General features: G+C 36.5%; 1 protein-coding gene across 14 annotated transcripts in view; it reads right to left on the bottom strand.

Annotated features, from left to right (window-relative positions):
* The window catches only part of CCDC88A (coiled-coil domain containing 88A), a 123,167-nt gene extending 95,842 nt beyond the window's left edge, over window positions 1-27,325 (bottom strand). For all 14 annotated transcript variants that reach the window (XM_070572643.1, XM_070572646.1, XM_070572648.1 and 11 more), the window contains exons 1-2: window positions 26,187-27,325; window positions 25,990-26,090 (exon numbers count right to left, since the gene is read on the bottom strand). In XM_070572643.1, coding sequence (XP_070428744.1) covers window positions 25,990-26,090; window positions 26,187-26,249 — 164 coding nt within the window. In that variant the 5' untranslated portion in view covers window positions 26,250-27,325. The remainder of the gene's footprint in view (window positions 1-25,989; window positions 26,091-26,186) is intronic.
* Window positions 27,326-27,731: the final 406 nt, after the last annotated feature.

The raw sequence follows: 27,731 nt of genomic DNA, 5'->3' as shown, positions 1-27,731 counted from the left end.
TAAGTTCATGTACCCTGCTTCAGCGGTTCAGATCCCCGGCGCAGACCTACACACTGCTTATTAAGCCATGCTGTGGCAGGCATCCCACATAGAAAATAGAGGAAGATAGGCACAGATGTTAGCTCAGGGCCAATCTTTCTCAAAACAACAACAAAAAACTACTAGACATGTAAAGAAGCAAAAACATGTGATTCATGACCAGGAAAGAAAATGGATACAGTCAACAGAAACAGACCTAGAAATAAAAGAGATCATGGAAATAGAAGGCAAGGACTTTAAAACAGCTATTATAAATATACTAAACAACATAAGGAAAAAATAAACACGTGGAGAGAAATGACAGCTATTAAAAAAAAAACCAAATGGAATTTCTAAAGCTAAAAAATACAATATCTGAACTGAAAAGTTCACTGCATGTATTTAACAGTAGACAGGAAACTGTATAACAAAAGATTAGTAAACTTGAAGACAGAGCGATAAAAAAAAATCCAAAGAAGAGAAAGAAAAAAAAAAGCTGAAATGAATGCAGGAGACTAAGTGACCTAGGGGCAATATCAAACTTAGAGAAAAGTTGCAAGGACAAGTAGAATCTTTTTCCTAAACCACTTAGGAATAAGTTGTTGTCATGATACTCAGTAGTCCCCAAATATTTTTTTTTTTATTAATGTTATGATAGATTACAACCTTGTGAGATTTCAGTTGTACATTTTTGTTAGTCATGTTGTGGGTACACCACTTCCCCCTTTGTGCCCTCCCCCCACTCCCCCTTTTCCCTGGTAACCACCGATCAGATCTCCTTATCAATATACTAACTTCCACCTATGAGTGGAGTCATATAGAGTTCGTCGTTCTCTGACTGGCTTATTTCGCTTAACATAATACCCTCGAGGTCCATCCACGTTGCTGTGAATGGGCCAATTTTGTCTTTTTTTATGGCTGAGTAGTATTCCATTGTGTATATATACCACATCTTCTTTATCCAATCATCAGTTTCTGGGCATGTAGGTTGGTTCCATGTCTTGGCTATTGTAAATAATGCTGTGATGAACATAGGGGTGCAACGGACTCTTGAGATTTCTGATTTCAGGTTCTTAGGATAGATACCCAGTAATGGGATGGCTGGGTCATAGGGTATTTCTATTTTTAACTTTTTGAGAAATCTCCATACTGTTTTCCATAGTGGCTGTACCAGTCTGCATTCCCACAAACAGTGTATGAGGGTTCCTTTTTCTCCACAACCTCTCCAACATTTGTCGCTCTTGGTTTTGGATGTTTTTGCCAATCTAATGGGTGTAAGGTGATATCTTAGTGTAGTTTTGATTTGCATTTCCCTGATGATTAGCGATGATGAACATCTTTTCATGTGTCTATTGGCCATATTCATATCTTCTTTTGAGAAATGTCTGTTCATGTCCTCTGCCCATTTTTTGATCGGGTTGTTTGTTTTTTTGTTGTTAAGCAGTGTGAGTTCTTTGTATATTATGGAGATTAACCCTTTGTCGGATAAGTGGCTTGTAAATATTTTTTCCCAATTAGTGAGCTGTTTTTTTGTTTCAATCCTGTTTTCCCTTGCCTTGAAGAAGCTCTTTAGTCTGATGAAGTCCCATTTGTTTATTCTTTCTATTGTTTCCTTCAACTGAGGAGTTATAGTGTCCGAAAAGATTCTTTTGAAACTGATGTCAAAGAGTGTACTGCCTATATTCTCTTCCAAAAGACTTATTGTCTCAGGCCTAATCTTTAGGTCTTTGATCCATTTTGAGTTTATTTCGGTGTGTGGTGAAAAAGAATGGTCAATTTTCAATCTTTTGCATGTGGCTGTCCAGTTTTCCCAGCACAATTTGTTGAAGAGACTTTCTTTTCTCCATTGTAGGCCCTCTGCTCCTTTGTCAAAGATTAGCTGTCCATAGATGTGTGGTTTTATCTCTGGGCTTTCAATTCTGTTCCATTGATCTGTGGACCTGTTTCTGTACCAGTACCATGCTGTTTTGATCACTGTAGCTTTGTAGTATGTTTTCAAATCGGGGATTGTGATTCTGCCGGCTTTGTTTTTCTTGCTCAGGATTGCTTTAGCAATTTGCGGTCTTTTGTTGCCCCATATGAATTTTAGGATTGTTTGTTCAATTTCTGTGAAGAATGTTCTTGGGATTCTGATTGGGATAGATCATAACCTATTACTAGAATTATCTTGATAACTACTATGGGCTGCCTTTTCATTTTGTTGGTTGTTTCCTTTTTTGTGCAGAAGTTCTTTAGTTTGATGCAATACTATTTGCCTATTTTTGCTTCTGATGCCTGTGCATTTGGGGTCATATCTGTCATTAAGTTCTTCTTAAAAACCACTTTATAATTTTCTTTAAGAAGGCCTTTTATGAGATATATTCTTAAGTGCCTTCTAACTTTTACTGTTAGAGTGAATATAATATTTTAAAAATATATTTGCTAATAGATTATTACTGATATATGAATGCTATCAATTTTTGTGTATTGCTCTCATCTCTAGAAACCATGCTAAACTTTCTTATTCTAATAGATTGGTGCTCTAATTCTAATTCTAATCTGTTGGTGCTCTTGGAGGTCTTCCTGAACATAATTTGTAGTTTTTCCATATTGATAATTAACTATCCCAACACCAATTACAAAAGAGTTTATAATTTCCCACTGATCTCTATGATATATTAGATTCCCATCTTAAGTGTGGGCTTACTTTTGGAGCCTATTCTATCCCATTAACCCATCTGTCTATTCCCGTGTCATTAAAACTCTTTTTAGGGGCCGTCCTGGTGGCACAGCAGTTAAGTGCACACGTTCCGCTCTGGCAGCCCAGGGTTCACCGGTTCAGATCCCAGGTGCAGACATGGCACCGCTTGTCAAGCCATGCTGTGGTAGGCATCCCACATATAAAGTGGAGGCAGATGGGCACGGATGTTAGCTCAGGGCCAGTCTTCCTCAGCAAAAAGAGGAGGAGTGGTGGCAGATGTTAGCTCGGGGCTAATCTTCCTCAAAAAAACCCCACTTTTTTTATATTACTATAGCTTTATTATTATCTTGATTCTATTAGAGCAAGCTCCTCTCTTTTGTTTTGGTTTTCTAAATTGTCCTGGTTAGTCATACATACCGCTCTTTTCTATGAATTCTAGGGTATTTATAAGGTTCTATGAAAAACTTTGTTGAGATTTATTAAGATTTTATTAATAATATTAATTTGATAAAGACTTGGGTTTTTGTTTGTGAAACGGATTTGTTTTCTATTACATTGTCTAACTGATCACTGCTAGTGTATAATAGGAACATTGTAGTTTTTGTAAATTGCACTTATTAACCACCTTTCAAAATTTAATTTACTAAGTTCATTTTCTTGGGTTTTCTAGGTAAAAAAATCATATCATCAGCAAATAGTTTATCTCCTTCTTTCCAATCTTACATCTCATTTCTATTTCTTTACTTACTGTATTACCAAATAATAATGGAGATAAGAGCTGTCTTTATGTTGTTCTCAAATTTAATGGGACTACTTTTAGTGTTTTACCATTAATGCATAACGTTTGCCATAATTTTCTGATGGATACCTCTCCTACAAGTTAAGTTCCCTCCTGTTTCTATTCAGTATCTGAATGGGTGCTGAATTTTATCCAGTTTTTCCTGTACTATCTACTCCCATCTGATTCTTCTCCTTTAATATGTAATGTAGTGAATTATATCATAACTAAATAATCCTCACAATCCTAGTCTATTTACTCCATCAGCCCTCGCCTATTATAACAAGTATTCCCCTTTTTGGGTATACAATTCTTTCATCGGTCTTCTAATACATAACTGGCTATTTTATGCCTCTCACTTTCTCACTAGACTGTAAGCTCCTTGACAGCAGGGACCATATTTTATTCACATTTTTATCTCTAAAAATTAGCATACATCCTAACACAAATGTTGTCTGAACAAATAAAAATAATAAGCAACCTGAGACAAACCATATCACAGTGTTTTAAAAATTGTTGCTTTCTAATTAGAGTTATGAGATGACATTCTCCAAGTTAACAACTCACTTGTTAATCTGGAACAGATACTCCCTACTAAGGTTTGTGTCCCAAAGATCAGTTGAATAAGAGAGTCCTAAACTACAATGTGAGATCTAGAGAACAAGGGAGGATAGTAGTAATGCAGGCCAAATCTGACCTGTGACTGATTTATGCTTAGTGCCATAATGAAATAATGAAGAGCCCAAGGCAAATGAGAGCATAACTGGAAACGCAGGTCTCTGAGGAAAAAGCACAAGTCACAACTAGTTACTTACAAAAACAAGGAGACTATATCACAAAAGTCAGATCATGTGTCATGGCAGACAAAGACAAACAGCAGCATGGTCAGGAAATCATGACGAAAAACCCAGAGAGCTGAACGGAAAATATTGTTTTATATAATCAACTCTGGTATACTTTTTTAGTCAGTGAATTCAATACTCATCGAGTACCTACTGTGGCCATGTTACTTAACATATAAAAGCCTAGCCACGGTATCATTGTGAAGAAAAGTATAGCTGTAATTGGGAGAAGAGAGCAGGAACAACCCTAGTAACATAAATGTTAGGTATATCTACAGTTATGTGAATTTCATTTGCAATCACAGACATTCAGTAAATATCATTCCTTTCTAGCCTTCTTCCATCTTTTTACTTCTATTCTTTTTACTCTATATTCGAATTCTTACATACCTCTCACCCATGACTGTCTCCTATTCATATAGTGAGAACATTTAGCACTAAAAAATACCTTAGAGATTACCTACTTTTACTATAAATCAGAAACTCGCAGTCCAAAGTAGTAATTTGCCTAAGATCTTACAGCTTTTTTCCCTTACTCTCTTTCAACCTTTTCTCTTATAGGATCATTCAGGAAAACTAAGAAAAGACTGATTAAAAAAAGGTTTCAGCAATGCTATATACAAAAACCATGTGTACAATGAATAATTGTTTTTATTGTATTGTTTGAGCACATTCCTAATTTCTGTTTTCACAGTGAATAAACTAATGAAGATTCATTCCCCACCTCAGTTCATTACAGTGATACTTATTATAAACCTAGGTATTTATTTCTGACAGCAAATATTTAAGACAGATTTCAACATTACTACTGAAAGTGTATATAAACTAAAAAAAACTGTACAAATTTATACTGCAAACCCATTTTTACATGACAATATACAATCTGGATTATATCTTGGGATAGATGCATAATATTCTAATAAACATGTGTGACTTCATTCCCACTTTAACAAATTTTATAAAGTAAATATCATCTCTCTCCCTGACAGAGTTGTTACCAAGTTTCTCTGTGTTCTTTAAAGTAATTTTTTGAAATAAAGTTTTAAAGTTTCTTTTTAAATTTTATGTCCAACACTCCTCATATGATATTTTGAAATTTATTCAGTTGCCAGAAAGGCCTTATAGTCTCCTTTGCATAAAGCTCTTCTAAGAATTATCAAGCTATAAGAATTTGGAATTTTGGTCTGCTCAAAATCTTTTAAGAGTTTTTTGCAAAAAAAAAATGTTTATATTAAGTTTTTCCAGCCTTTGAGAAAGACTGCTTGTAACAATAAGCCAATTCTAAACATAAAAACAGGAAACTGTTTAGTTTTTATGTGCTAAAGATATCAGATGAAATTATTTCAGGAATTTGGGAAAAAGAGAAAAATGCAATTTACATAAGCTAGAGAAAGTATTTTTAAAAATTTACAGAAAAGCTCTTTAACACCTAAAATTAACCTCATATTCAACAGGAATCTTAAAGATAGGGGAATGAAAGTTTTCTGCATCCTTTTATAATACTGTAGTGCTTTGTGTTTACAAATGTTTGCTATGATTACATGGGTTTACTACAATCTAGTAAACTCACTAGGAAATCCAACAGAATAGTGGAGTTCCTTAGAACAGGCTGATGCCCCTGGATGTTATATCACAGTCTATCTATAAACTTTCCAGACTTGGAGACCAGAATAACCGCTAAGCACACTAGGCATGGACCTAGAGAGCAATAAACTTGCAATTACAAGGCTTGGGTTTCCCACTTGAAGCATGTCTAATCTGAGTTAGGGTCATACTGACATATGTTAGGATCATGGAAAACAGGCTCTGTCACCCCAAGAATGTGATCTCTTTATGTGAGAGGGACTACCCTCAGGTAAAATTGCCTGAAAAGTCCTAATCTCCACTCCCATGAAAAACAGTTGAATATTTAAGGATAGATGTACTGAAAATTATGCAAACAAGAAAATTAGTAACTTCAGGAAAAATAGTATTTTTTTAAAAAGAAAAATGTAATGATACACTACTTGCCTCTGCAAGAAACAGTATATAGTTATACAAATGTAAATACTGATTACTGATTTAACTAAACTTGTAATAAATATGTTAGGAGGAGAGGGTAAGAAGAAATAGAGATGGGGCATAAAAAAAAGCTAAAATCTCATCTACCATTATCAGGAAGTCAATAGATAATGTCTAAAAGGGATAAATCAAGAAATACTAGGGTAGGCATATTATCACTATATATGGAGCTAAATGACAGAAGAAATTCCTCAAAAAAAGTTAAAAGTTTTTACTCTGGGGAGCAGAATTGAGATGTGGATAAGGTTAGGGCAGGCGATTGCCGTTCTTCATTATGAACCTTTTGGTATTAACTAATCCTTTTAACCATATAAAACATTTTTTAAAGAGGGGAAATATACCCATGAAAAAATTCTGTATCATGCAGCCTGTCCATTCAACACTAGAGATTCAGAGTCATAAGACATGTGTGAGATTATGCATAAACATAAGAAAAATAAAACAATATTAAAAAGTCTCTAAAAAGTATGCATTCTATGTAAAGACAGCACTTCATTCCTGCATGTATTTTAAGGCTTATTTCTTTATACAATAAAAGTCACAGTACAATAATTTAAACAAACTGGGTATAGCATGAACCCAAATTCTCTAAAAGGAAATTGATTATTAAGTATTCTAAATATTCTGCCTTTCCTTCATGTTTAATACTTAAAATGCTAAACAAAGATTAACTCAGAATAGACAGAGTCATAATTAATGACGTCTTGATTAAACTCCTTTTGAAAGCATATCTTTTTTTTTTTTTAAGTATTTATCTTTGGAAAGCCCTTTTTCTAAAAAAAATGATGAGCTACTGAACGATACACGTGATATGTTAGCAAGTACCTTTCTAATCACACATAGCTATTTCCAAGCCCACATAATCTCAAATCAACCATTTCCTTTTATAAGATGAAAACTGAAAAATGCTTCAGAGGCAAATATCCTAGCAATATAGTTCACATCTGTCCAGCCAGAAGTTAAATGCAACATGGCAGTAAAAAAGTGCCTCAAGCAATTTCACATTTATAAATGACCTACTTATGACAAGATGCATTAATTTCTACAAACAGGAAATAGTATTATCTACCACTATATACGGTAATTTTAAAATTAGGGTAAAAGATGAAGGAAAAGTTAGCAATTCTGCAACACTAGTACTCTAAGATTTGGTCCTTATATAATCAAGGATTATGTCTTTACTTATCCATTAACTAATATCTATGAGAAACAGATATCTGATAGTTTTAATGGCGTTATGCTCTTCTACCCAGACTGCAAACCTGTTATGTATCCTCTTGCACCATCTGTTTAGTGTTGGTGCTTAATAACTACATGTGCTCATGTTTTTCATCATGCCACTAATTTAAAACTAGTTGTATATGAAAGTTTTTCATTTTTGAGATATTTTATATGGAAGCATATAATTACATAACATTATATCACTATGAAACATTTGCAATAACTAAGTTATTTGCATATCTAACTTCAAATGTTCATATATCAGAATGACTGTTTTATGAAAAATAATTAACTGGCTAAATATCATCACCATTTAGGGTTATTTAAATAGTAAGTTTATCTCAGCCTTGAGTATAATCAAGGAAATGAGTAGTTTTAAAAAAACGCATCCCTTCACCTTAATTTCTCCCCCTTCTCACAAACTCAATTACTGTGCATGATGGCCAAAAATAAAATCTAACATTAATATAATCTTTTATATACCTACAGAATATTTTCATGTATATTAACTAATTTAATCTTCACAATGACTGAACAGTCATTCTTAGAGAGGTAAGTGACACATAATTACCACATAGAGATTATCAACACAGCTCCCTTTGTGTACTTTCTCATAATTTAAGATACATTAAGTTACCTCTTCAAAAGTTGAAGAAATATCTACGACGTTCTCTAGTTAGCCCAAGACAGAGCTAGCAGTACAGCATGATATTCACTGGTTTAACAAACAGAACTAATGCTTTGATTTAAAAATTGCAAATGGACACAAAAAATAAAAATCTAATACTATACATACATTTAACTTCGGTTTTATCTGAATTGGATAAAATGATGGAAGATCTACCCTTTACTTCTTAGAATAAGCCAACATGAGCCCTTCAAATACTAGGCTGGTGGTTTTCTAACTTTTTGGTCAGAAGACCCCTTTTCACTCTTAAAAATTATTGAGGACTCCAAAGAGCTTTTGTTTATGAGTTATATCTACCTATATTTACTATATTATAAATTAAAATTAAGAATTAAAAAATAATTTATTAATCCATCTAAAAATGTCAAACTCATTGTATGTTAACACAAAGAGCATTTTTATGATAAATTTTAGTGGGGAGTGACATCCTTTTACAACTTACTAAATCTCTTTAATGTCTGGCTTAACAGAAGATCTGGATTCTTAAATCTGCTTCTGCATTCAATGTGTTGTGATACATTATTTTGCTTGAAGTATATGAAGAAAACTGACTTCTCACAAATATACAATCAGAAAAAGGAAGAGTATTTTAATAGCCTTTTCAGATACTTACTAATATTCTTCTTTGATACCATGAAAATTCAGTAATGTGTACTTTATTTTCAGTTGCAATGTGGAATCTGAAACCATATCGATGAACTTTTCTTACTGTTACACATTAAAATCCATTGGTCTATCTGGCATGTTGAATAGATCTTTTACATATGCATGATTTCTTATCATGCCTTGCTCATTTTGAAAATGTTGGTTCACTGAGTTATAGAGATTTTTCCAAATGTTGTACACTTTATCATTCAATACAAAAGAACAACATTGATTAATATCACCTCCAATCTCATCGGAAATGTCTTTAAGTACTGAGAAGCTACCATGTTCGTGTTTTCTTTAATTCAAATTTTATCAGTGACAACACACACTGTCAGCTGTTTTCCTTGAAACGTCAGGCTCACCTTGTTCATTTTTGAGAAAATGTCTCTTGTCCAATACTCAAGTCCAAATAACTAAAGTTTGCTTATCAGTTGTTCCTTCGAGTAAAAACAGTGTTCTACAACATAGAGACTTGTTCAGCTTACAACTCAAAAAATTCATGAGTACTTTTCCTTAAGATAATCATCACACTTCATTATGCAACAGAAATGTTTTATGCATACTTCCCATTTTGTCCTACAGAATGTTAAAAAGACATGTACTCAAGGGTCAAAACTCAATAAAATAACTTTTACTGCTTCATCAAGGCCATTTTTAAGTGGAACTGGATTTCTTTTAACTGCAAGTACATAGTGTGAAGAATACAATGACTACCAGTATAATTTGGTACCACTCCTTCATTCATGCTAAGGTTTCAGTAGTTTTACCCACCTTTGTTTTTGTACCATCAGTGCTTTCGCAACAGAGGCAAAAAGGTAAATGATATCTTAATAGTATTATGAAAATAATTTTGACCGGACAGACAACCAGACCCCGGGAGTCTGTTGATCTCACTTTGAGAACCACTGTATTAGGCAAATCAATTCCTGTTCTTGGTATGGAGACCTGAGCACTTAATATTACGCTAATCAGCACCTTCATAAAGTAACGCAATCTTCACTTATATGAAAAGTCAATCACATTGCCAGTAACTGAAACAAAGATTGTTTATAGCACCAGTGAACATCACTGATCTGTGATGGAACCTTACCCATTGTCCCTAAACCTTAAGACAGGGTCAGAGAAGTTTGTTTTAATTTGTTTTGATCAGTATTCTAGGGCAGTATCTGCTCCAGATCCAGACAGTCCTAGAGACTCAAGAAATCTCAAACTGAGCTGATGTATACATAGCTATTTTCCTTGATCAGTGACAGACTTAACTACTATCACTTTCACTCCCATACTATCAATTCAATAGAGTAAGGATCCTTAACCTGAAGTCAATAAACTCTCACGGGTAATTTAAATAGTTCACTTAATTAGCAATGCCAGGTATCATTGTCTTTTTTTCGGGGTTTTTTAGGTGAAGAAAATTGGCCTGGAGCTAACATGTGTCACCAGTCTTCCTCGTCTTGCTTGAGGAAGACTGTCCCTGAACTAACACCTGTGCCAATCTTCCTCTATTTTGTATGCGAGATGCTGCCACAGCATGGCTTGATGAGCAGTTTGCAGGGTCTGAGCCTGGGTCTGAACCCATGAACCCCAGGCCACCAAAGCGCCCAAATTTAACCACTACACCACAAGGCCAGCCCCTCATTGTCATTTCTGAGAAGCAATAAAGACCTCCAAAATGAGGAAAAACTTTAAAAAGTATTTTCCAAAGTATAATCTCTTCTAATTAATGAACTAAAACATATAGTCATAGAAACTTACCTCAAGTAAGAAGTTTTTAAATTCAATTAGAAAATCCTTTTTCATCGTCAGTTTCTCTAATACCAAAAAAAAAAGTCCCCATACAAGATAACTCTAAGAATATGAATTCTACTAAGAGCAGAATAAGACTGCCACAATATTGTTTTAATTTGCCCTTTTCAGTGTACCATAAAAGGGCCCCAAAAGATCACAAGCTAACTTCATCATAAGCCCACCAATTAAAGGCAAAATAATAGACGCCTATTAAAAAAGCACTGCTGGGGCCAGCCCCGTGGCCGAGTGGTTAAGTTCACACGCCCCACTTCCACGGCCAGGGGTTTCACTTCCGCGGCCAGGGGTTTCGCCAGTTCCGATCCTGGGCGTGGACTTAGCACTGCTCATCAAGCCCTAGTGAGGTGGTGCCCCACATAGCACAACCAGAAAGACCTACAACTAGAACATACAACTATGTACTGAGGGGCTTTGGGGAGAGGAAGAAAAAAAAAAGATTGGCAACAGATGTTAGCTCAGGTGCCAATCTTTAAAAAGAAAAAAGAATTTTAAAAAAAGCACTGCTATTTGAACAACAGAGGAGGAAAAACAGCCACACATACAAACAAGTGTAGTATTGAAACAGATGTGATGAGCTGAAAACCAAGTCAGAGGGAAGGCACACAAATAGGGAGGTAAGGAATTATTAATAGACAAGGTAAAGAAATCTGCAGCATGGTCTACAAATGGCCCAAGAGAAATAAACAGTTTGGGGGACCTCCAATTTAATTAAATGGGTCACTAGTTTTTAAAAGACAGAGGAATAAATGACCTAAGATTTTAGAATATTTTGAAAGGAGCTGTGAACAGCAAAGTTGATGGATAATGGGATGTTCAGAAGAAAAATGTGCAATACTCAATTAATACTGAACTTAATTTCTCCATTATAGAACTAAACCACAAAAAAAAAACCCACAAAAAAAACCCTCTGGAGAACTATGTAAAGACAACCAAGATTTTCTTCTAGAATTAATAACTCAGTAACAGGCTATGTCTTCAAAATAATGTGTAAAAGAGAGTAATTATATGGATATTCTCAGAAAACAGAAAAATTTATTGAGGACAGCAGTGCTCAATCTCTGAAATACTGCTTTGAGCTCTTTCTACTAGCACAGACAAAACTTTGAATCCTTACAATTAATAGTATGTCACAAAGATGGCTAAATTCTAACAATTGAGTAATTAAAACACAACTTAGTTTTCAGAGAATTGTTAAATCTCCTAAATAAGTTTTATCCTAAAAACATAGACTTAAAAGCATTCCAATGGCACAAAAGAATTGAAATAACACATCCTCAAAACTATTTTACTAAATAAATTCAAAAATGAAATATGCACTATCTAAAAGTCATGAGAATTTAAACAAGAGCACAAATACACAGCTATTGAAATGTTTCTCATACAAAATTAGGCATCATTGCCAAAACATATTGCTATATTATACACATTAATGTTCTTAGCTGCAAGTTAGGAAAAATAAAAAGAAACTAAATGTCCTTATTTTTTCATGCAAAATTAGGTATCCAAACTCCACATCACTTTTTCTATAAATACATAATTTTAAGTATAGTTTGTCTGCTCAGCTTTAATCATGGCATCATCTTTCATTCTTCCCTTTCAAACACTATATCTAGAATTCCATCAATGCTTTTGCAACAGTTCTTGAATTTGCTCCTTCTTCAATCATACAGTCCACCCTGATTTAGGATCTCACCACAAGCATAGATAACATTCATCATTATCCATTTGTCTTCCTTACTTGTCTCTGCCTGTTTTCCACCTCTGTTTCAAGCACTAACACAATATAAGTTTCACTGATTCACTGATGCATTCTCAGTACTTACAATAGTGTGCACAGTATATGCTCAGTAAATACTGGATGAACAAATGAATTCCATACTCAATCTATTTTGCAAGTTAATGCCAAAATGATTTTTCTAAAATAATACTTTTAATCCCCTAATAAGGAATTTTAAACAGCTTTCCGCTGCCTCCTATATGCAGTCTAAATTATACTAACTTTCCATTTTCCCATAATCTGACCTACTATATGCCTAAGCAACTTTATATTCTACTATTCCCCAACTTGAATCCAGTACTATAGCTAAGTCCCCTCACCATCTCCCAAATCATAAAGACAATATGCTTTTTCCTCAAGCTGCTTCCCTAGCTTAAAATACCCTCCTCTTCTCATCTATCTCAGCTACCCAAGTCCAACCATTCTTCAAGGTTTGAATCAAATCTAACTTCCTCCCTATCTAGGTTTCCCTGACTATCTATACCCCTAGAAGCCAAATGGGACTTCTGACTAACTTCTAAACAGTAGGGCTACCTAACCTACCCCCACTAACACATGCACACACACTCAAAAGAAACGTATAAAATTCACACAAATTAAAGAAAGAAAGAAAAAAACCAAACTAATAACCAGACGTTTGTTTTCAGATACATGCTTGGGATCATTCACCATTTACTATAGACGCATCTTCATCAGTTATTTACATTCAACACTTAATGCTTAAGTTTAAAACAATAAAATGAGATACTAGAAGATTCTGAATCATCACGTGTATATTCCATTTACAAAGGTAGACATATAGTTTAAGTCATTTGCAAAGATTTTAAACAAAAAGTTGGAAAAAACTGTTAACCTTCAATTATGAGAAAACAACACTCCATTTTCCCTGAACATTCAAGTTAACTCAGATTTTACTGTGGTTCACCCTTTTTAATCAACCTCGGCAAAAACGGATTGAAGTACTGCCTCCACTGGTCTTTCTCCACAACTTCTCATCTTCCACAATTTTGTAATAATCCAAGTCTTAATTAAGGACTAGGACCCAACATCTAAAACAAAACCATCTTCCTTGGGTCTTTACCCCCCAGGGAAAGGAAACAGTCATGTTGTCAATAACAATGTGAAGTTCAAAATATTTTTGTAGCCATCACTAGGAAAGTAAGTCACATCAAGAATACACCATATTTTAAAATTTCCTGAAAAACCATTGAGATATTCCACAAAATTTGATCTTTAATACAAGGATTACGTTAAAATAAAGTTACAATTACCAGTCTACTTCCTTCTCTACTATTACATTTCTCTTTACAACACTGTTAAAATTAGCTATTTATTTCCCAGCTTTCTATTTTAATTCAAAATACTCATTTCTACCTTTAGTGGTAATCATGAGATCACAGCTTCGTGAAGAGTAAGGAAGTTCCTTTTCAACTCTAGTTATTTTCACTCTATTCCATTTTATCCACCCATTAGTATGGTCCAACCCTGGCCCTAAATCACCATTCAGAATTGCAACCTCCAAAATCTCAAATCTGAAAGTCCCCTCTGACCTCAATCTCCTATTTCACCCTCTCCCACTCCCTCTAAACTTCTTTGTCCTTATTGCAACCTCCAGTCTATCAGCTTCCTCCTGCTGACACCTGCTTTCCTCCTCACTTTAATGCTCACACTCTATTCACTTCAACTATTCACCTGAGACTATTCCACCCCACATCTACACAGCAATTCCCAATTCTAACTAAACGCTACAGATCTTTTTGTCAGTTTCTGAGCAGCTAAGCATAACTGGGTAAGTTATTCAACCATGCTGATTGCTCCACTACAAATGTGTGGTTTCCAAATCTCACATAAACCATCAATCCTGCATGACAATACTTGTAATCTCATCCTTAACTGACTCCCTTTGTGACTTCTTCCCAGCAGCCCTGTGAAATTTTTCCACTTTCCTCAAACTTCGAGTCTTTTAATGTTGCTGTTTCCTAGGATCTGTCACTGACCCACCCTCTTTTGCATTTTTTTCTTCCGGACACCCATTCCCTTAGTTTCTGTTACAAACTTAAAAGCTAACTTCCATAATTCTATCTCTATTCTAGACCTTTATCCTGAGCACCTACAGTATCTACCTGCCCAGAAGATGTTTCTCACTATTCACCAGACATTCCAAAATAAACCCAGAACTTATTTTCTACACTTTCCCTCCGCTCAACTTTTCATCCTCCTGTGATGCCTTACTTAGTAAGTGAACTACCATCCACTCTTCAGCCAAGGAAAAACTTTGGTAATTATCCTAGACCCATCCCTCTCTCATTGTTCATGTCAAATGGGTAATCAAGTCCCATCACTTCCGGGTTATCTCTGCCATATCAACGCAGTTTCTAACTCTGCTCTGGCCTTCTTCAGCACCAACATCTATCCTTTTAAAAGGCAAATACTGTCTGTTTCAATTCCTGCTATGATTTCTATAGCCTATACTACTGTTTTTCAAGCTGGAGTAAGGTAGTGACATCTTTTAAAGAAAGAAAATTATTGAGGATCTGTCCACAGACATCCCAAGAGTCCATGGACCTAGTTTTTTGAAAAAGGCTTAAGAAACTAGTCTTAGTCTATGAAAAAAAATCTTTCAATTGTGAATTATCACTGCAAAAGAATATCGTTGTTATTATCTCTTGAAAAATAACTTAAATTACCAAAACGAAAACACAGAAATTGAAATTCCTAAAGTACTCACAGAACCCCAATAACATATGCTTATCCAGTTTAAGAATCACTAGTTGTGATCATTAATTTTATGCGTCAACTTGGCTAGACCATAGTGTCCACATATTTAGTCAAACATTATCTAGATGTTCTGTGAAGTGTTTTTTGGATAAGATTAACATTTAAATCAACAGATTGTGAGTAAAGCAGATTACCCTCCATAATGTGGGTGAGCCTTATCCAATCTTTGAGGGCCTTAATGGTACAAAGACTGACCTCCCATTAGCAAACTGCCTTTAAACTCAATGCAAGTCTTCCCTGAATCTCCAGCCTGCCCCATTAGATTTTGGACCACCCAAGCCTCCAGAATCTGAATGAGCCAATTGCTTAAAATTGATTAAAATCTCTCTCTCTCTAAATATACACGCATCTTGGTGTTTGTTTCTCCAGAGTCTCCGACTAATACACGTCTCTTCAGGAAAAAACCGAATCTTCTTAACATGATATCTAAGGACAGTCTCCAACTGCCCTCTCTTCGAACTCATTTCCCATGTGCAAGAAGCATATAATCTCTGCTTTGGCCATACAAAATACCTTACAGTTCCCTGATTCCACCACTTTTATTCACATCTTCATGCCTCTTTTCATGCTATTTTCTTTGCTTAAAATGTCCTTCCTCCTACTCCCACTGTTTATGACTCCTAGTCACCCAATTGCTCTTAACTTCCACATCCCAATTCAAATGTTCCCTCATCCAAGAAGCCTTTCCTCCAGTAAATAATCACTTCTTTGTGCCAACATTATATCAAGAACATAATTCCATAAATAACACATATATCACATTGCAATTTGTTTACAAATCATTCCCCTTACTAGTAGGCAAAGACCATACCTTATTTAGCATCATATCCATAGCACCTAACAGATAGTTTGTCATATAATAAGCACTCAGAAACTATTCACTCAATGAACTGATCTTGGAATAAACCATCCTTTCATCCCTCTCACTGAATACTGTATTTAGATCCTGGCAAAAGAGATCTCTGCCCTGAGTCCCACTCTGGCCCTCCTCAGGCCATGTCCCTCACCCTGGGCAAGGATTTCATGGAAACAAGAAGTTGTATCTACACACTCCCTCTTCTAGATGACACTGCAGTTACCTGGAACTCTGGAATTTCTTGCCCAAACACCTCTAAACCAATTTCAGAGCCTGCACAGGCCTCTCTCTCAGGTCTGTCCTGAGGATGGACTATGCTCTAGATGTATACCCCCTTGGGCCACGGAGACATTATTTGGAGGCGAGAGTACAAGAGCTTGGACCGCGAGCATGCACACAGGATGTGCACAGTCATGCAGTGAGACTTCTTTGTGGTGCCACACAGAGCTAGGGATGGGGGGAGGAGTTTGGGCCCTGCCACATTCTGACATGAAACTATGAGTTCATGAATTCTAAATTCCACAAATTCTAAACTTGAATCTTTCCTTTTAAGTCATTATCAAGGTATTTTTATCAAGATAAAAGACCAGAATATATTTAACAATTTTTTATCCTGGTTTATAACCTTTAAATACTTAGGCCTATTGTGGTAAATGAATGCTTGCCCTAGGTCTCACCAATGTCAGGGGCAGGCCTCCTCTCACTCAGAATAAAGTTGATGAATTCCATTAACCTAGTTTTATTAATGATCTAGCAAAAGAGAGTTAATATAGGAATAAAACCAGGAATAAAGAGAATATTAAGGTTATTTCCTAATTTCAATACTGGTTAAGCAACATATTAAATGGCTGATCCAGGATTTAAACTTAAAATGCTCAAGTCCATGTTTTTTCCACTATACCATATTGACTCTCTAAAAGGTGCTAGTTTACTAATGACGAATTTGAATACTAGACAGACACCTTTTTTTTTAATTTTTATTTTTTTCGGATGTACACATTTCAAATTCTGTATACATTACATCATGTTCACCACCCAAACACTAATTATACTGCCCCCCCTCACATATGACCCTAATCACCCCTTTTGCCCTCCCCCCTCCCCCCTTCCCCAATGGTAACCACCAGTCCAATCTCCAATGCTATGTGCTTTTTTTTTTTTTGTCGTTTTTATCTTCTACTTATGAGTGAGATCATATGGTATTTGACTTTCTCCCTCTGACTTATTTCACTCAGCATACTACCCTCAAGGTCCATCCATGTTGTCACAAATGGCCAGATTTCGTCATTTCTTATGGCTGAGTAGTAGTCCATCATGTATAAATACCATATCTTCTTTATCCATTCGTCCCTTCATGGGCACCTAGGTTGCTTCCAAGTCTTGGCTATTGTGTATAATGCCGCAATGAACATAGGGGTACAAGTATCTTTATGCCTTTGTATTTTCAAGTTCTTTGGATAAATACCCAGCAGTGGAATAGCTGGATCATATGGTAGATCTATCCTTAATTTTCTGAGGGTACTCCAAACTGCTTTCCATAGTGGCTGCACCAGTTTGCACTGCCATCAGCAGTGAACAAGGGTTCCCTTCTCTCCACACCCTCTCCAACATTTGTTGTTTCCTGTCTTGTTAATTATAGCCATTCTGACCGGAGTGAGGTGAAACCTCATTGTAGTTTTGATTTGCATTTCCCTGATAGCTAATGATGTTGATCCACATTGGAAAAGAAGTGAAACTATCACTCTTTGCAGACGACATGATTTTATATCTAGAAAACCCTAAAGAGTCCACTAAAAAACTTTTAGAAATAATAAAGGATTACAGTCAAGTTGCGGGATACAAAATCAATGTACAAAAATTGGTTGCGTTTCTATACACTAACAATGAAGTAGCAGAAAGAGAAATTAAGAACACAATCCCATTTACAATTGCAACAAAAAGAATAAAATACCTAGGAATAAAATTAACGAAAGAGGTGAAAGATCTGTACACTGAAAACTATAAAACATTGTTGAAAGAAATCGAAGCAGACACAAAGAAATGGAAAGATATTCCATGCTCTTGGATTGGAAGAATTAACATTGTTAAAATGTCCATACTTCCTACAGCAATCTATAGATTCAACGCAATCCCTATCAAAGTTCCAACAACATTTTTTACAGAAATAGAACAAAGAATCCTAAAATTTATATGGAACAACAAAAGACCCCGAATAGCCAAAGGATTCCTGAGAAAAAAGAACAAAGCTGGAGGTATCACACTCCCCGATTTCAAATTATACTACAAAGCCATAGTAACCAAAACAGCATGGTACTGGCACAAAAACAGACACACAGATCAAAGGAACAAAATTGAGAGCCCAGAAGTAAACCCACATGTTTATGGACAGCTAATATTCAACAAGGGAGCCAAGAGCATACGATGGAGAAAGGAGAGTCTCTTCAATAAATGGTGTTGGGAAAACTGGACAGCCACATGCAAAAGAATGAAAGTAGACCATTCCCTTACACCATGCACAAAAATCAACTCAAAATGGATTAAAGACTTGAATGTAAGACCCGAAACCATGAGACTTCTAGAAGAAAACATAGGCAGTACGCTCTATGACACTGGTCTGAGCAGCATATTTTCAAGTCCCATGTCTGACCGGGAAAGGGAAACAAAAGAAAAAATAGAAGACACCTCTTAATATAAATTAAAATCTCAAATATTATTTTAAAATATTCAAACTTTATTCTTAGAGTGGTACCAATCTGTTTCATAAATCCTGAAAAAAGGTCAACTGGTGTTCTTCTGAAAGAGTATAGTTAAGAACTGGTCTTCCTTTCTATCTATCCTGTGAGGACTAATTTCCCATAATTAACACATATTACAGAGAGAAATTTCGTTTAAAAAATTTGAAGATACTCCCATATGTAGCAACTAGTTCATCTGTTCTCTAGGTTCTATAGCTTAATTAGATATGAATCATACTGAGAATCAGACAATCACTATGGACTGCTCTTGAAGACATCATGCCAATGTAAGGCTGTGGACAAAAACCTCAGTAAGATGGACATCATCAGGAAAGTTACTGGAAACCAAACTGAAGGCACTGGATATTCTAATACCACACAAAACCATGGACTATGATTTGTTGTTTTTACCACCTCATCGCAAGCAAAACATAACACAGGTGGGGAAAATATCCAATAAAGGTAATTAAAACAAATAAGGGGAGAGACAGAGAACAAAAGGAGAAAGAGAAGACAAACTAAAAAAGTAAAGCAAACTGAATTCTACAATACTAAAACTAGAGAGCGTGCTGAAAATTTTGAAAATTAATAAAATTATAAAATGTCTTCATTCATTCCTTTGACATTTACTGAAAACTTACAACACACCAAATCTATGCAGGTGCTAGTAATACATAACACAAAGTCTCTAGCCTCTAAATGCTAATTACCTAGTAGTCGCATCACTTTAACAATTTGGTAAGGTAGATAAAGGATCACAGGAGAGAGAGCAATTAACTCTGCCAAGGGACTTCACAGGGTGTTAAAGGATGAGTAGGAATTTGCTTGGCAAAAAAGAGGGGGAAGGCCAGTCTAGGGGGAAATGATTATCATAATAACAGAAATAAAACAGTAAAGATATCAACAGCTAATATTTATTGAACACTTGCTATATGCTAAGCATTGTGCATAAATTATCCTATTTGATTCTCATAATAACCCTGTGATTCTCTTTTTATCCTGTTTATAAATGAGGAAATTGAGAAGTAACGTGCTAAAGATCATACAGCTATACAGAGGTGACAGCAACAGAGATCACACAAAACTAAGCTGTGAACAATCCTGACTTGTTTGAGGAAACATAAATAGGTAGGTATAGTATAGCACAGGACAAAAATAATGACAGCAACCAGCACTGGGGATAAAGTGGTCAACAAAACAGAAAATAGATACTATCCTTGCCTTAGTAGAGATTATGTCTACTCCAGGAAGGAAATATTATCTCCCATCTTATGGACGTAGGAACTGAGATCTGGAGATGTTAAGTAAATTGTTTAAGGTCACATGCTAATAAGTAGCACAGTGAGAACTGAACCCAAGCCTGTCAGACTCAAACCCTAAATTCATTTTACTTCACCACACAGCCTCTCTATGACGCATTCATACAACAGAAGTGTATCAAGAACCCAATGTGTGTCAAGCACTATGCTATGAATAGAGAGATGAAAGATATGGTCCCTGGCTTCAAGAAATTCACAGCTTAGTTGGTAGAGTCAAGCATACCAAGAACTGCAATACAATGAGAGAAATGCTACCGCCAAGTATTTATAGGTCATATAGAAGCACAAGGAATACTAAGCCAAGGATGCGCTAGGGAATGGCAAAGAAGCAATGATGATCAGTAGAAGTCAGTTAAAGAAAGCAATAGCGAGGAGGTGGAAGAGTGTTCTAGAGAAGGATGAGTGTGGAGAAGGGCATGGAAACATACAAGAACATAGCCTGTCTTTGGGAACTATGAGTTCGCTCAATTTTAGGCTATGCATTGAGGAATGGTATTATGCAAAGATGAAACTAGAGAAGCAGGCAGGAGCAGGATCTCAAAGGAGTCTGGATGCTTAAGCAATGTGTTTACTCTCAAGGCAGAATAAAGCTATTGAACCATTTTAAAGATAGGAGTGACGAGATAAAATCTGTGTTTTAGAAAGTTTCATATGATCACAGATGAGAAGACAACTTGAAGGGGGCAAGCCCAAAGGTAAGAAAATCAGAAAGCAGCTACTACATTAATCCAAGAGTCAGTGACACATCTGAGAAATATTTGGGAGGTAAATCACAAAACTGCAGAATAAGATAGAAACTCTGACTATATCATGAGTGTGTTTTTAAAGAAGCAACAAAAACAAAACTAGAAGCAACAAAAACAAAACTAAACAAAACTATGAGGCCCAATGAGAAAACCTGACAGTGACCATACCAAAATTCAGAGTCAATGCCATACTTGGTAAGACAACCTATACATTTTATAAGTCATTTTAGGGTTATTATAGTCCTAAGCTAGCACAATCTACTTTTGAATCTTAAGCATTGACAGAATAAGGAACATTTCTCAGTCAACTTCCTCTATTAGATAGGCAGCTTCTTTATGTACACTTTATGAAGCTGCCTCTCAGGAAATACTTAAGCAGAAGTTGGATAACCATGTGTCAGGGGTTTAATTAAAAATGATTTTCATAGTAGATGACTTCTAAAGTCCCTTCAAACTCAAGATTCTAAAAGAAGAAAAGTCATAACAAGTATATCACATTTACCAGTATTTCAAGTACAGATCTGTATACCTATCTAATGGAGTTGAATCATAGAGAATAATTCTAAATATTGTTCTGATACTATTAACAAATTTTCTCAATACTTAAAACCCTAACATATCCATATTTTCAACCACTTAGGTAATACCAATAGCATACTTTTTAAACTTTAGAATTATGAAATTAACAATGTCATAAATTCCTTAAAAATTTACAGCAAGTAATATTCAAAATTGGTTACAGAACTGCATGGTATCTCAACCATGAAAATGATTATTTCTACTTCACTGTCACCAAGCCCTATGTCTGATAACTAGCACTGAGGAAAAAAGATTTTACACAGTTGAAGTAGGAAAATGCCCTGCAGCATGCAGAAGAGCTGGCCCATCATTCCAGATCTCTAAATAGCTTCCCCTTCCCATTAGTTAAAGAGGACTGATGGCATGTCACAAGCTCTTACAGAGATTCTTTGATTCAAGGAGCTACTCAATGAAATCCGGGATTCATCTCTGAACATAGTGAATCCCAAGTCAGTGAACAGACTCCAAAATTGCAAGGCAGAGATGGTAAACTGGCATGAAGAAGTCAACTCTCTCCTTTCACATTCTAGATCAAAAACGGCAAATCTGGAGTCGCTAAATTAATCAATATTCTTACTCTTAATAAACACTTTAGATGAAAAAACATTTTCCACCATGAGGCTCCTATTAAAAAATTCTATGTCACACCTGAAAGCAAGAATACAACACTGACAGGGAAAAAATGTAATTATAAGAATATGAACAGATTTCCACTTCTGCCCAAGATGGACTAACCAAATTTACCCTCCTGCCTGAAACTGGAAAAAGAAAAAAGACATAATATATGAAGTGTTTCTCAAGACGATGGACATCAGGCAACAAAGGATAATAGACCGGATAGATGGGAAACACACAAGATGAGTCCTACAACTGCCCCAGCTTACTGCCTTGAAAGAATTTCTAGCCCACAGAACAGGGATGGGAAACCCAGGCAGAGCACAGTGGTCTCCCTGAGTCGGGAGGATGCAACTTAGTCTGGAGACAGCAAGGTGAAGGTCATGTGCAAGGCAGAATACCTAAGAGGAGAGAGCTGCACAGAAAGATCCAGAGATTTGCAGAGGGTATCCCTCAAGTTTTCAGCTAAGTACTTATCAGTATATACATGTGAGGAAACTACCCAAGAAAGTGAAAGAACCATCAAAATGGATTAGAGAAAACATCACCCAGAGCATACACAGGTCCAGGAATAGTTTCTGTTCCCACCAGCCAGAGTACTCAGAAGGGTTCTGCCTGAATAGTGCAACAAAGTGGTACTCCCTAAAATAAAAGCAAGATCTGAAAAGATCAGACCGTTTCCAAGTAACTTAACTGCATCCCAGAGCAAAGCTCAAGAATATTTAATGAAATACAAAAACATCCAGCACTCACCAACAAGGTAAAATTCCAAATGTCTGGCATCTAATCAAAAATTACCAGGCATGCAAAAGCAAGAAAACACAATCCATAATGAGGAGAAAAATCAATCAGCAAAACCAACCCAGAAATGACAGAGATAGAATTAAAGGACATGGACACTAAGCCAGTTATAACTGTATTTTATATGTTCAAGAAGCTAGAGAAAAGACAAGGTATGAAAGCTATAGACATGGAAGATATAAAAAAGACTGAATTTCTTGAGATGAAACTACAGTCATGTGTCACTTAATGATGGGGATACATTCTGAGAAATGCGTTGTTAGGCAATTGTCATCATGTGAACATCACTGACTGTACTTACACAAACCTAGAAGCTATTACCTACTACACACCTAGGCTATATGGTACTACTCTTAGGGGACTACCATTATATTTGCAGTCCATTGTTGACCGAAACGTCAATATGTGATACATGACTGTATAATGGCTGAAATGAAAAATACACTGGATGGGGTGAACAGCAGATTAAATATTTCAGAAGAAAACATTAATGAACTTGGAGACATGGCAAGATAATCCAAAATGAAACAAAGAAAGACTGAAAAAAATTGAACTGAGCATCAGTGAACATCAAGCAGCCTGATACACATGTAATCAGATGTCCAAAAAGTGGAAAGAGGGCAAAATAAACATATTTGAAGAAATAACGTCAAAAATTTTCCAAACTTGATAAAAACTACAAACCCACAGATCCAAGAGCTCAACAAACTCCAAGCACAAGAAACATTAAGAAAAATATATAAAGTTACATTTGCAAAGGGTTCTCACTCACAAATTCTATAACCAAATATAATACAGAAATTACTTAGACTAAGGCTAACTTTTAGGTTAACTCCCTGGGCACAGTTTCAACTGACAACTTAATCAAGTACATTAAATCAAACATTAATTTGAATAAAGTGCTTAACAGAAATCTTAATGATTTCAAAAGTAGCAAAATACAGATTTTAAAACAATGAATATTTTGTTGCCCCATTAGGTAAACAATTTATTAAAATAAATTTGTGTTGATCTTATTTTAGCAAATTATTTTTTAAAAAGCCAAATCATACTTCTTCCCTTTTTTCTTAATTTTCTTTTCCTTTAATTTATATAGGTCATTCAGAACAGAATTAGGACACTGAAAAAACTTTTAAAGAAACTGAGAGGTGGAACTGAAAACAGAAGCAGATTTGAGGTTTGGAATGGAGCTAGTCCTCCCAAAAAAACAACCTGGCAACCACTATTTTGGAACAGCATTACTTTCAAAATATACATATATATTTTTTTAAGTATAAACCGTACTCAAAGTGGAAAGTGGCTACAAGTGTCTGTTTTTAGCACTTCGGTGAACTATTGAGGACTCAAAAGAATCTAAATATTTTTTGGAAAAAGAATCATTCAAGTAAAAGCCACTAAAGTGGAAAACTAAAGTAATGTTTTTCCCTATTTTTGTGAACACACCTTTTTTTAGGGTTCAGCATACAAATTCAAAATTTTCTGTCTAAAAACAAGCAAAAAAAGAGACATAGGGGAGTAAGTTCCGAGTATCTGCTGTAATGGCTACCCTTCCTGTCATGTGCATTGCCTAAAATAGAAGTCAATTTAATTATTCTACCCTTTTGCTTAGGATATAGTAGAATATTTCAAAGATAAAAAATAGTTCCATGGGAGAGATGCCAAAAATATATTAACTATCCCTGGAAATATTAATGTCTACATTCTTTTTTCCTTTCTTCAGGAAAAAGATATATACACACACTTAGATAACATATATATTTCTTTGGGTGTCTCCACAAATAACACACTTTTGGAAAATGTATAATAGTATAATACTTCCCTGTAGGACCAACAAATGCATGAAAAACAGCACACTAATCTCTTTGAGCACACAGACTAAGAAATTACCACTGGAACAATTATTTATGGATTTGACTTCTACCCTTTTTTACATTAAAAAAATCCAAACAGAAAAATAATTTCCAATAAAATACATTATTGATACTTTATATGTTAGGTTATTAGTCTACTAATAGAAGACGTTCTTTAGTAACAATTATTTATTAGTAATGCACTAATTCTCACATACATAAAAGGTAAGAGTGTCTTAAAATTTAAAGTGCCAAACTACTCATAATCAGATTCTATTCGAGAGAAATAAGGCTAAATATACATTATTTTGAGCACAACTGCAATATTCCGAGTTTGATAACCTACACTGATGTACTCGCAATGCCTATATGTTACAATACTAATAGTGATAAAAATGGAGTTATTTCACCGATCCAGCTACCAATGATTTCAATATTCAATTCGCATCTCAAAAACACTTTCCTAATTAATACAAATCCAATATCAAAAACATAAAAAACAAAGATTTGCCTACTAAATTATTATTTAGTTGCCATCAAGATTTTAGTTATTTGCATTTCAAAACTAGCTCTAAGAATACCTTAAAATGATCCCCCAAATATTATTCTAATAATTCACACAATAAATCATCTAATCAGACTTCAGTTATTACACGCATTTAAATTACTTGCTACAGTTAACAGTACTCACCAATCAGAACTGTTGTTTGAAATTCTCTCTTTTGAAATCTGTTATTACTTCACCAGTTTCAAAATTTGAGCCATTTATTTTTAGACGCAAAGGTTAATAAGAAACATTTCTGCATCAAATGTGCATAACTTCATAGTAAAGACTTCCCCCTCACCCCACCCCCGCCCTTAGGAAACTATTCTCATTCTCTCTCTCTCATTTTACCAAATTATCAAAGAGGACACAATGTGGTTTGGATTTCAGCATTGAAGACAATAAGTGACAATACAGTGTTTGCAGAACAAAAATTAAAATCTCACGATTTTAACAGGTATAATTACTGGATTGTGATAAATGGGCTCAGCATGTAAGATTATCACTCCTTTCAAGATCCAATTCTTAAACCACCTGAATTTTTCTGGCCAAAGAACCAAATTACGAGCTTCAAACACAGTCTCTAAATTCACAGTATCCAATTTTCCAAAGAAAACAAATTACATAGAAAAGAAGAAAAGAACACTTACATTTGGAGCATGACCTGGTTCAAGAATACCCCATCCACCAAAGCCACATATTCATCCAGGTTGGTCCCATTTCCTGCAGCCAGGGGTCCAAACGTTTTAACCTAGAACAGAACGATCATCACGACACGAACGCCCACCTCCATCTCTGCAGCCTCAAATAATGCAGTAAAATATACAATAAAGAACACCCCACTTACCCAAGTGACCAAGGGGCTGGTCATGAACTGCTCCAAAAGCGGAGTAAAAATCTCGTTCTCCATTTTACAGATAATGTATTTGAAAAAAGGAACTACCACAAAAATACGCCTGGGGAATTGGTCACTAAACGTTGAAAAAGTAAGTAGAAATCAATAAAAGTCCATTTTGGCACGGGAAGAAAATCCCATCGTGGAGCGAGGGGAAACTCTCCCTTCTCAAAAAACACCCCAGAGGCAAACGAGCCCAAATCCCGAGAAGTGGCTTCGACAGCAGCCACGAGCGGCAGCCTGCGCTGGAAATGTCTGTACCGGGCGAGGAGGGGCAGAGAAAAGGCATCTGGAGGAGGAGGAAGGGAAAGGGGGCTGGAGCAACAAGACAAAAAGCCCGTCAAGGTTGCCCAGCTCCCGGAGGAGCCAGACCAGAGACGCTGCCCCTAATGAATTAACCTCAACGTGGGCTAAATGAAACACCACGTTAGATACCACGTTTAGGGTTCCGAGCGGCCGCCAGGCTTGACCTCCGCGTTCTGCTCAACACGTTCCACCCACCAGTGGGCATGGAGCCGCTTCGACCGCAGTCTCCCCTGCCCGCAGCCCCTCACCACCGACAGGCAGGGCTCGCCCCTTCCCTCCCGGCAGACACCATCCCTCCGCCGCCCTCAAGCCTCGCCTGCAGCCCCCTTCCCCTCCCGGGGGCTGGGGGCTTGCATGGGTGTCCTAATCCCCCCGTTTCCTGAGCCCCGCCAGCCTTTTCAGAGCGCCTCTGGCAGGCCCTGGCACAAAATCACCGCCGCGCTCCAGCCTCCTCCGCCCTCTCTGAAGGAGCCAGAGTAACGGCCTCAGAACCGCAGTGCCGCAGCACACCCCGCTCCTCGCCGCCCAACCAGCGCAGCGAGCCTGCCGTCAAAGGAGCGCGCTGCTCCCTCCGCGCCCATATCCTTCCGCCGACTCCCCGCCCCTCCCGCGCCGCAGCCTCTGGATTGTGGGAGAAGAAAACCGCTGCATGAGCGCGCTCCCGAGAGCGCGCGCCCCCGGGCCGGCCCCGCCGCCGCCCAGATCTTGGCGGCGGGCGCGGGTGCCGGCGCGCGCTCGCTGCAGCTGCAGCGGTGGCCGGCGCCTCTCTCGCGCCCCGGACGACTGCCAGGGCCTGGGGGCGGGGATGGGGAAGGCAGAGGAAGGGGTCTGTCTGCTCGCTCGCTCCTGCCTAATGATGGTGTATTTCCTCCCCGAGTGCCTTCTTTGATGTCTGAAGGAAAGGGAACAAAATCTTTCTCTTTTAAACATGAGGGATGCAGACGGCCTTTTTCGGACAGTTTGATTTGATCTGTTAAGCGTGCTTTTGCCGGCAAAACGGAATAGAAAATCTCACTGCAGCAAATAGCAAAGGAATGACTTGAGCCGCAAACTTGGTTTGTTTTTGGTTTTGTTTCTGTTTTCTTTTTCCTTCTTCTCCTTTTAAAATCCAGTGCACTAAAGCATGAATTCTCTTCAAGTTGCAAGTGAATGTGGCAGGATTTTAAATAACCAAAGCTGTCTTTCAACACG

Source organism: Equus przewalskii, chromosome 14 (genome assembly GCF_037783145.1).
Source record: "Equus przewalskii isolate Varuska chromosome 14, EquPr2, whole genome shotgun sequence".
Lineage (NCBI taxonomy): Eukaryota > Metazoa > Chordata > Mammalia > Perissodactyla > Equidae > Equus > Equus przewalskii.
The sequence above is the reverse complement of the archived record's forward strand: the minus strand, read 5'-3'. Positions and strand labels throughout refer to the sequence as shown.